The 10,796-nt window shown below is 60.8% G+C and overlaps 1 protein-coding gene across 1 annotated transcript; it reads right to left on the reverse strand.

Moving 5' to 3' along the window:
* Nucleotides 1–7: 7 nt before the first annotated feature.
* On the reverse strand, nucleotides 8–10,308 carry DDHD2 (DDHD domain containing 2). The gene is made up of 17 exons (XM_038160231.1): nucleotides 9,971–10,308; nucleotides 8,689–8,879; nucleotides 8,040–8,129; nucleotides 7,635–7,755; nucleotides 6,636–6,725; nucleotides 5,134–5,269; nucleotides 4,447–4,655; nucleotides 3,970–4,040; nucleotides 3,756–3,875; nucleotides 3,470–3,565; nucleotides 3,260–3,382; nucleotides 3,014–3,169; nucleotides 2,832–2,934; nucleotides 2,582–2,746; nucleotides 2,054–2,216; nucleotides 1,661–1,772; nucleotides 8–1,423 (listed from the first exon to the last, which is right to left on the reverse strand). The coding sequence occupies exons 1-16, from the start codon at nucleotides 10,152–10,154 to the stop codon at nucleotides 1,682–1,684; spliced, it is 2,109 nt and encodes a 702-aa protein (XP_038016159.1). The 5' UTR covers nucleotides 10,155–10,308; the 3' UTR covers nucleotides 8–1,423; nucleotides 1,661–1,681.
* Nucleotides 10,309–10,796: the final 488 nt, after the last annotated feature.

Genomic DNA, 10,796 nt, shown 5'->3' on the forward strand with positions numbered 1-10,796 from the left:
CACCACAGTCATCTACTTATTTATTTTGGCTTTTACTGGAAAAGACATTAAATAACATTTAAAATGCATTTAACTTCCTTTTTTTTTTAACAAAGTGCATAACTTAAAAAGCTGATCATTAGTGTCCCATGTTAAGACTTGTCCCTTTTCCTACTCCCATGAGACCTTAGCCAGCAGTGGGTCAGGTGCTGACCAAGCAGCTCGGCTGTTCCTGCAGTCAGGTGAAGAACAGATTCTGTTCCTTGGGAGGGATGGAGGCTGCAAACAAAACCCTTCCAGTAGTGCAAATAACAGACAATGGAGGAAAAACAAACCAACAGGCTGTGGGGGGAAAAGGTTCCTTACCCCATGCAGGGCAAAAGTCAGCAGGAGGGAAAGTGGTTTGGCTCTCCAAAGGCTGCACAGCATCACCTCACACAGCACTGGAGCCCCAGCCCAGGGGCTTTGGTGCCCAGGGAAGGATCACAGAGGCTCTCCAGCCCTGCCCCCTCAGAAAAGAGCTTCAAGGCAGGTGCAGACTGAGCTGCCTGCAGAGCTGGTGTCATTCCTGCAGTGGCCAGACCCTGCTGGATCTGGGCTCCACCTTTGCTGGCTGCGTTTTGTACATTTAAAGCTAAACCGGGACGGGAGCGTGGCGGGCACAGATCTCTGTGCTCACCTGCCAGCCCCTGGAACAGCAGCACTGCTCCGTGTCCCTGCAGGGCTCAGAGGCCTCGCCCTGCCTGGCACTGCCAGCAGCAGCTGCTGTTCCTGGGCTGGCTGCAGCTGGAGGGGAAGCTTTCCTCGGAGCAGGTGCAGGGAGCACTGGCTGGGTCAGGGCCGTGGCGAGGCCCTGGGTCTGCAGGGTTGGGGTGCTGAGCAGCACCCCACAGCAGGGAGGAGCACGAGCATGCCCCTCTGAGGGGCTTTAGGGGCAGCCCTGCCTGGCTGCAGTGCCAGCAGCAGTCTGTGCCCTGGGCTTCGCCTGCCGGGCCCGCAGTGCTGCTGGGGGGCTGTGTTAGCAGTCAGCAATCTCCCTTGCTCCAGGGCTGCTGCAGCTCTTCCCACGCTGTGTTTAAGGCTTTTTCTCCTCAAGGTCCCAGGCTGTGAGTGTCCTACAGAGCCAGGAGCGGGCTCAGGGCCTCGCTGTGTTCCGAGCCCGGACAGCTCTGCTGCAGTGCTGGAGGAGCTGCTGTGGGGACTCACAGGGTGCAGAACACATTGCCACAGGGAGTCACTGTACAGGTGGTGTGTGTGTTTGAGCAGAAGTGGTTTTCCTTGACAGTTTTTCCCCCTACCCCAAGCCAAAATGGAGGAAAATCCATCCTTATCTCCAGGCAGCGGCAAGTACTTGGGAAGCAGCATGCAGGACACGGCAGCACAGGAGAGAGGAAGGCAGAGAAGAGATCTGGACTTTCCTGGTGAGTACTCTGTGGGATTGAACCTGAGGAAGCAAAAGGAGAACACGGGAATAGCTGCAGTCAGAACCCAGCCCCCTGGACCCTCCCTGGTCCTCTCCTCGTGTCTGATCAAGCTCCTGCAGGGAAGAGGAGAGAGGCCAAAGAAGAAAGCTGACACACGTTCCCTGCCTTAGATAATGGATATTACTCCCCCAAACCAAGCAGATCTCCTCTGAGGCGTCCTAGGAAATCCAGAAGGGGTTTAGGCAGAGGTGACTTACAGCCAGAGCAGCACAGGTGGGTCACTGGCTCCCTGGTAAAGGCTGATCCAGTGTGATGCCTTGTGTCTGGTAGATCTCCTTCAGAACCAGCAGAACAGTGTCCTCTGACTCCCTGCAGGGGAGGAAAGGGAATCAGAAGGGAATGCTTCCCCGGCCTCTGTCAGGCCATCTGTGATAGCTGGGGTAGATGCAGTGCTCTGCAATGCAGGCAGCACGAGGAGAACCCCAAGCCTCCTTCCTCTGTCCCTGCCCACCCTCGGTGTGTCACAGACAGGAGAAGACCTTGCTCCCTTGACCAGCTGAGGCTTTTCTTACCACACTGGCTTTGAAACTGATGCCACTCTGCTTCACCACACGTAAATCTGAAGCCCTGAGCTTTACACAGACACTCACCAGTAGCAGAGATGCCCCTGGAGTGCAAACAAATACTCATTGAAGCTCTCTATTGGCTTCTCCTGCAGCACGTAGTCGATGCGGTTCCCCCCGTTCAGCCTCCCCACGTTGATGGGGGGGGTCTCCTCCTTCACTGCTGCTGGGGGCTCCTCTGCCTTTGTGTCTGCAGGAAGGAGGAGCAGCGTGGCTCAGCCCCAGAGCAGCAGCAGCCACGGCAGCACAACAGCAGGGCCGTGCCCTCCCCTCACCCCTCTGCAGCTCACACCGGGGAGAGTCAGCTGAAGTGCAAGGGATACCCAGGGAGGGGGACGGGTTTGAAATGAGGTGTGCTGTGCTGAGACTCCCCCAGAAAACCCCTCTATCAGGCGCTAACAGGAGAAGGACACAGCATTCAGGGAGATCCAGGTGCCTCCACAGCCCAAAGGCGATCCCTTTGCTGGGCAGGGTGGCTGTGGCACTCCGGGCACGCTGCTTCACGGGCAGCCCCCAGGGCTGCATCCCTGGCTCCCCCACGACCCCACCACCCACCTGGCTGCTTCTCAGTGCCGGCCTCTGCCTCAGCCTCGGCCTCAGAGCTCCCTGCCTCCAGGGCTGGCACGGGGGAGCGGGTGAAGGACTGCCAGGCCACCCGCAGGGAGCCCAGCAGGTTGTTCTTCAGGTCCACGCTCATGCGAGTCAGCCCTTCCTTCAGCTCTGCAAGGCAGGAGGGGGCTGGCTGTGGGGCTGGGGGCTGCAACAGCGGCCCCAGGCCGGGGGACGGGGGCTGCCTGTGCCATACCCAGGTGCATCCTCTTCCTGCCCTTGTGGTGGGGCAGCAGCATGGGCTCGAACTCCAGCTCCGGGACGATCATGGGCTCGATCCGATACGCCACCGGGTCAAACTGCACACGAGAGGGGGACAGTGGCCAGGGCTCGTGCTCCACGTGTCTCACGCAGGACAGCTCTGGTTCTTATACCTACGGGGTGGAAGATGTTGAAGAAGCCTTTGCAGGTGGGCAGGCTGTAGTTGGGGTCGATGCGCTTCACCCCTCGCACCGTGAGGAACATCCCGATGGGAGAGCCGAAGGCAAAGAAGATGGTGGGCTTGTAGTTCAGCTGGGGGTAGTTTGCCGAGACCTGGGACAGGGGGATGTTCAGATTCGTTCATGAGACAACCCCTGTGCTGTGTCGCGAGGGCTTCAGGGTGCAGCCAGAGCTCAGCTGTACCTGTCCCAAGCCAACGTCCCGGTACTGGCAGCTCCTGCCATCCTCGGAGCTGTCCCCGTGCTGGGATGGGGACCCTGGCTCAGCCCCACGTCCACTGTGCCCAGGAGCTGCTGAGTTGCGACCCTGCAGCAGCACAAAGGGGTCCTCGTGTCAGAGGGATGCAACGGGATGGATGTGATGGCATGAGCACAAGCCATGTGGAAAACAAACCTTCATCTCTGTCTCGGAGCTGATGTAATGGAGTATTTTCATTCTGGGCCCTAAGGGAATTCCCATTTCTTTCAGGTTTTCCTCTGTGCACAACAACTGGAAAATAAGCAAGGCTGGTGTTAGTCCAGGAGCAGAGGTATGATGAGGTGTCTGTTCTATGGGACCGTGTTCCTCCTCAGAGATGGTCCATGTGTGACTCGGTACCAGAAGATGTGCAGAGCTGGGATGATGGGGAAGAAAAGCAAAGAAGAGCCATGAGAGCCAGTAAAACAGGGGAACTTCTCACCAGTGCTTGCGTGTCCATTTTCTCCTTCTCAAAAACATCACAATACTCGGACAGCTCCAACTTCCTCAGGACTTCTTTTACTTCCTCAATACCCCCCGTGCTTGAGGTTGTCCTGGACCCCTGTGAAGAGATCCAGAAGGGATCATGCTTTCTGCTCACCACTTTGCTCCTGTGCTCTCTGCCCCCTGAGGGAGGGTTCAGTGGCCTCCCATACCTGTGCACAGTGCTCGTCCTCCTCGGGATCAGCCTTCTGGTTCGTCAGGAGATCAAACAAAATCAGTGACCCTAGAAACCAGGCATGGGCACAGCATCAGCATCTGGAGGGGAAGGGTCCAAGCCACCTCTTTTTTTGGGATGGAAGAGCTGCACCCTGGGCTTTTTTACAGCCAGACAGTGACAGGACAAGGGACAATGGCTTGAAACTGGCGGAGGACAGGCTAGATTAGATGTCAGGAAGAAATTATTTGAATAAGAATATAAGAAATATAAGAAATTATTTGAATAAGAATAAGAAATTATTATGTGCCGGTGAAGCACCGGCACAGGCTGCCCAGAGAAGCTGTGGCTGCCACACCCCTGAAAACTGGGACAGGGCTTGGAGCAGCCTGGTCTCGTGGCCGGGGTCCCTTCTAACCCAGAGCAGCTGTGGCTGTGCCCTCCGTGCCCCCTGGCACGCCGGGGCGAGCCTCACCCAGGCTGTGCCCCGCGATGGACACCCCGCCCCTGAAGTGCGGGTTCCTCTGCAGGAAGAGCCGGTGCAGGCGGTTCATCTCCGAGGCCACCGTGTCCACGATGGTCTGGCAATAGGTGGAGCTGTTGTAGAAGAACACGTCCAGGATGGTGTCGTTGATGAAGTGACGCAGGCGGTTGATGCTGGGCAGCGTGATCCGCTCCAGGTCACTGCGGGGAAAGGACACGGGGGGCTGCGGCTGGGGGAGCCACGGAACCCCAGCTGGTTTCTAAAACAAAGTATGAGCTCCCAGGAGGATTGACACACCACAACGTGCTGTGTTGTAATCCAGACCCTCAGCTTATGCCCAGACAGCCTGTGATCTTACACTCCAAGAATAAAGAGCCTGCCCTTTCTTCCCCAGGAGCCTGGCTCGCTTCCTGCCCTTGCTGGGGCACTGCAGAGCAGTGCTGCAGTGCAGGAATGGGTACTCAGCTCTCAGGGGCTTTAGCAAGGCGTGCGTGCTCACAGGCCCTCCTGAGGGAAGGTGGAAGCCTCTGTTCTCAGGATGCTGATTGGAGCAGGCACCTGCAGTGGGGAAGTGCCTGTCTGTCCTGCTCACTCCTTACCCTAAAAACTCACAGCTTTCCCTTTGCTTTTCCAACAGAAGAGGTGGAGTTTCCAGGGCAGGGGCTGCAGGACACTTACACGTCCACGCCAGTGGAGTGCAGGGAGCTGTGCCAGTTCACGGGCAGGAACTCCACCCGCCCAACCTGCTGCTGCTCCTGGGCCTTCCTGAAGTGTGCTTGCAGCATGCTGAGGGAGACGTTCCTGAAATCGTTCACTGCGAAACACAAGAACTCTCAGGGAGATGCACCAGGCTCTGGGGCCAGCCCGTGGCACCAACCACACTTAATACCATGAAAGATCATTACAGGAAATCCCACTGGGGTCTTTAATCTGCTGCTGCTCCCCTAAGTCCCTGAATCTTTAACTACAGATCAGGGGAGGCTCCATGTCCTGCCACGTGTGCTTACTGGATTTTGCTGCCCCATCTGTACCTCCTTCACAGGGGCAGAGCTTTAATCTGCCAGTCAGGATAAGAAACTTTCAGACATTTATAAAAAATAACTCTGTCGTGAAGCAAAACTGATGAGCAGCAGCTGCCTACACCCTTCCAGAAGGCAGATGTGAGCGTTCTGTTCACACTGCCCACAGTCAGCAGGCCTGGCTGTGCAGCCTGCCAGGGTCAGGGTGGTTTGAGGCAGCGTGTGCCAGCCCCAGGGCGAGGTTCCCCTGCCAGGTTGCCCTCCCAGGTTCCCCTAACAGGTTGCTCTCCCAGGTTCCCCTGCCAGGTTCCTCTGCCAGGTTCCCCTCCCAGGTTCCCCTGCCAGGTTCCCCTCCAGGCTGCCCTCCCAGGTTCCCCTTCCAGGCTCCCCTGCCAGGCTGCCCTCCCAGGGTTCCCTCCCAGGCTGCCCTCCCAGGCTGCCCTCTCAGGTTCCCCTGCCAGATTCCCCTCTCAGGTTCCCCTGCCAGGTTCCCCTGCCAGGTTCCCCTGCCAGGTTCCTCTGCCAGGTTCCCCTGCCAGGTTCCCCTGCCAGGCTCCCCTGCCAGGCTGCCCTCCCAGGTTCCCCTTCCAGGCTCCCCTGCCAGGCTGCCCTCCCAGGGTTCCCTCCCAGGCTGCCCTCTCAGGTTCCCCTGCCAGATTCCTCTCCCAGGTTCCCCTGCCAGGTTCCCCTCTCAGGTTCCCCTGCCAGGTTCCCCTCCCAGGTTCCCCTGCCAGGCTGCCCTCCCAGGTTCCCCTCTCAGGTTCCCCTGCCAGGCTGCCCTCCCAGGTTCCCCTGCCAGGTTCCCCTCCCAGGTTCCCCTGCCAGGTTCCCCTCCAGGCTGCCCTCCCAGGTTCCCCTCCCAGGCTCCCCTGCCAGGCTGCCCTCCCAGGGTTCCCTCCCAGGCTGCCCTCCCAGGCTGCCCTCCCAGGTTCCCCTGCCAGATTCCTCTCCCAGGTTCCCCTGCCAGGTTCCCCTGCCAGCTTCCCCTCCCAGGTTCCCCTGCCAGGCTGCCCTCCCAGGTTCCCCTCCCAGGTTCCCCTGCCAGGTTCCCCTGCCAGGCTGCCCTCCCAGGTTCCCCTCCCAGGTTCCCCTGCCAGGCTGCCCTCCCAGGTTCCCCTCCCAGGTTCCCCTGCCAGGCTGCCCTCCCAGCTCGGCCCCTACCGCACTGCACGATGCTGCGGAAGCGGATGTCGCAGGCGGGGCCGATGCCGTGCACCACGAACACCAGGTGGTCGATCTGCAGCGGCTCTCCTGAGGAGGGGAGGGCAGCTCAGGGCACGGCTGCTGAGCAGACGGCGCCCAGCAGGGACCCCTGTGCAGGGCTGGAGCCTCCCACCCATGAAAACCCTCCTTAGTGCCTGCGTTTACGCCTCAAGGCTGCTGGGGTTTCTCACATCTGTCTCTGTCCTGCTCAGGCCAGCTGCCCTAGGATGGATCTGGACCAACAGGACAGTAAGGAAGGGGTGGTGGCTCGTCCCCACTGCCCTTCACCCCTGCCCGGCCGTGGGGATGGTTCAGCAGAGGGAATTGCAGGCTCAGGAGGTCTCAGTGCAGCTGCCCCATGCCCAGCCCACTCTGAGGAGCCCCACGGAGCTGCATCTCCCAGGTAGGGCCCAGGCGGAGTCAGGGCTTGTTCTCTGCTTCCCACACACCTTCGTTTGCATTTGTGCCTTCCTGAGGGCAGGCACCCATGGAAAATGGAGCAACTGCCTGATGTCCTCATGGGGACGAGTCCTGGGGCCCCCCTGGCAGCTCAGGGCAGCAGGGAGGGGACAGAGCTGACACTTGGCTGCAGAGATGGGGACAGCATGTGGCCCAGAGAGTCACCAGCACGAAGGTAAGTGATAAAGCACTGTGTCCCTAGCAGGGAAAGAAACTCCCCTCCTGTACAAATCGAGACCTCAGGAGTCATTTCAGGCACTGCAGAGCTCCCAGCAGCTCTGTGTCTGCACAGGAGCTGCAAGCTCACCCCCCTGCCCTGGATCTGCAGCTCGCTGGGGCTGGGGAGGTTTCTGAAACCATTTGGACCCTTTTGGCACAAAACGTTTTGACGTGCACTTCACTTAAAGGATCATGGGAGCTTCCTGCAGTCTTTGTGAGTGATCAGGCCGGAAAACACCGCCCGGGGTTTGGGCTGGGTGCAGGGGAGCAGCAGCTCACCGTTGGGGATCTCCACAGCGATGTTCTCCACTCCTCTCTTCACAGTCCGGGGCCGGCCTTGTTCCGTGGGGGTGGAGACCCAGTCGTCGGAGCTGGCAACGGGATGGTAGTGAACCATCAGCTTGGGAACAAGAAGAGCCTGTCAGTGACCCGGAGCGGGACGGCTCCAGCAGCTGCCGGGTGACACGGGGTGGTACCAGCCCGTGCTGGGCCCAGCCCTTTGCCCACGGAGGTGTTGGAAAGAAATGTGAAGCTGCTGGCAGGCTCAGCTGTCGCTGCCCTCTCCTCTGGCACGGGCAGGTGAGTGGAATGCCTTTGGGACAAACCCATTTGAAGGGAACGGCACGAAGAGACCCAAGGGGATGTCCTCACTGGTCACCACAGAGACCACCAGGCCCTGCTCACCTTTGGGTTGTGCAGGATAATGACTTCTCTGTTGGGGGACTCCAGCTTCTTCTTCCACTCACCCAGGGTCATGGCAATCATGTAGGCTTCCTACAGAAGGGAACACCCACTGTGAGTCAGCTGGAAGTATGCCCATCGATGTTCAACCTCTTGGGACATCCCCCACCCAATTTCCAGAATCTCTTATCAATGCTCTGCAAAAGAAGCAGAGAAATCAGCTGGAGGAGCAGCAGGGTCATCCCAGGATCACCTGCTGGGAGTGTTTAAGAGCTCCCCTGCTTTGACAGCAGCAGCAGCAGACTTTCCCATCCCCTTAGAACTGGTTTTGGTACATCAGAATGGAGGTTATTGCAACGATGGGCATTTTTATATGGCTGCCTATATCCCTCTGCACTTGCATCATCCCAAAGGAAAGCCTGGCACTCTCAGGTGGGGCGGAAGGATGCACCGAGGCCGGACGAGGGCAGGGGAAGGGGAGGCCACGGCAGAGCTCACAGTTACATCAATCAGCTGCAGGAATGCCTGCCAAAGCCTCTTTGGAGTTCATGTCCTCAGGCCTGCCAGTGGCCTCGTACGGGGTTTGGGACATCAGAGGCAGGGTGCGACGAGGAGCAACCGAGATGGAAACCAGCGGGAAAGGCGTGTTTACCTCCAGTTCCTCGCTGAAGGACTCCGAGTAGGGAATGAACTTATTGTCCTTGTCCCCCTTGTAGAACCAGGTGCAGCGCCGCACCTCGGCCACCTCCTCGTCCCAGTACACGGCCACGCGCTGCCGCGCCCGCAGGTGCACGTCGTACCTGCCCCCCGAGGTGGGCACCACCACGCCATCCTGGTTCTTCCCTGGGGGAACAGGGCCTGCGGTCAATCCTCACAGGCCGGGAATGGCAAGCTCCCGGAGGCTGGAGCAGCCCCTCGGGCGGCACAGCTGGGCAGGTCAGAGCCACCACGGCAGCAGAGCCAGTGTCCCCTGGACCCAGCTCAGAGAGCGCCGGCGGGGCGACGTGCCCCGAGTCAGACTTCCCCCAGAGGCAGAAGGTAAGATGAAAACCTTACACTACACTGCCCTTCTCTCCAGTTCAGGCACACGCTTACGTGGCCTCACCCTGCCTGGCCTGGAGGGTAAAAGTGAAACTGAGGCCCTGGGAAGTGCATTGTGTAACAGTGGGGGTGCACCTGTCTCTAAGGCGTTCCTCTCCAAAACAGACCCCAATACAGACCTCAAACTGTGAATTTCGCTGCCTTTTGGGTCTGCCTGTGGGCTGGGCTGGTGGCACAGCACCCCGTGCCAGGCTGGGCCAGGCAGCAGCACCGGGGATGGGCAGCACAGCCTCTAATCCGAAACTTCCTGGGCGAGGGAGGACGGGAGCCAACCCTTGGGCAATCAGAGCTCTGCCTGTGGCAGCAGCGGGTGGCACAGATGATGACATTTGGCACACGAGGGTCTCAGCACAGGGCTTGGAGCTGACCTCCAATCCTCGCTGCCATAGCAGGCACAGCTCCGTGCTGTGGGGACTCTCCCAGTGGAATTCCTGCCATCCTGGCAGCGTGCTCCCAGCCTCACCAGAGGATGCTTTGCAGCACGATTATATATAATTCAGAGCAGTAGCAGCTGAACGGGGTCAGACCGTTTGATGCATCCGCTCGGTTATTGGGAGCAGGCACACGGCCAAAAAAGCCCCGATTTAAAATTCCTCGAGGGAAAATCTAGCATCCCGGGTGGAAGCCACGGATGCGTCCGGGGGATTCTCCCCTGGTATCCAAGCGCACACCTGATGCTCCCCGGTCAGCCTCAGCAGGCCCGTTCCTTAGGGCGATTCAGCTTTCCTTAGGGCGATTCAGGAGCGGGGATGCAGAAGCGGAGGGCGGTGGGAGCCGTGCCCGGCGGTGCCGCGGGACCCCCGCCCGCGCTGCCGCGGCCGCTGCCGCCCTACCTGCGCCGTGCGCCTCCTCCAGCCGCCGCGAGTCCTGCGCGCTGAACGGCACCCAGCGCTCCCGCGCCTCCGTCACCTTGCAGTAGAACCAGTGCGGCACCACGGCCTCGTACCGCCCGCCGGGCTCCGGCTCCGGGGACTCGGCGGCGGCCGGCGGCGGCCGCGGCGGCTCCTGCGCCGCCATGGGGCTGCTGCGGGCGAGCCGCTCCCGCCGCCACCGGGGGCTCCGCGCCCCGCGCCGCGGGAACCCGGCCCGAGCGGCCCCGGCGGTCCCGGCCCCGCGGCCCCGGCGGCTGCAGCGGCGGCGAGGCCCGGCCCGGCCCGGCCCGGGCGGCAGCGCAAGCTCCGCTCCCGGTGACCGCCCAGCCCGGGGCGGTGCTGCCCGCGGCCCGCCCCCGCCGTCACGGCCGGGGAGGAGCGGGGATCGCCCGCAATCTCTGCCCGCAGTCCCTGCCCGCAGTCCCCCGCCGGAGCTCCTGCCTGCGCCCTGCCCCTGATCCCCGCCGGCAGCCCCTCCCCGCAGCCCCGCGACTGCTGCCCGCGATCCCTGCCCGAGACCTTTGCCTGTCATCCCTGCCTGTGACCCCCGCCCCTGGTCCCCGCCCCTGGTCCCTGCCCCTGGTCCCTTCCCTGGGTCCCTGTCGCTGTTCTCTGCCCCTGTTCTTTGCCCCTGGTCCCTCCCTGTGACCCCTGCCCGTGTTCCCTGTCTGTGTTCCCTGCCCCTGGTCCCTCCCTGTGACCCCTGCCCGTGTTCCCTGCCCCTGGTCCCTCCCTGTGACCCCTGCCCGTGTTCCCTGTCTGTGACCCCTGCCCGTGGTCCCTCCCT

Source organism: Motacilla alba, chromosome 22 (genome assembly GCF_015832195.1).
Source record: "Motacilla alba alba isolate MOTALB_02 chromosome 22, Motacilla_alba_V1.0_pri, whole genome shotgun sequence".
In the NCBI taxonomy this organism is placed as follows: Eukaryota; Metazoa; Chordata; class Aves; order Passeriformes; family Motacillidae; genus Motacilla; species Motacilla alba.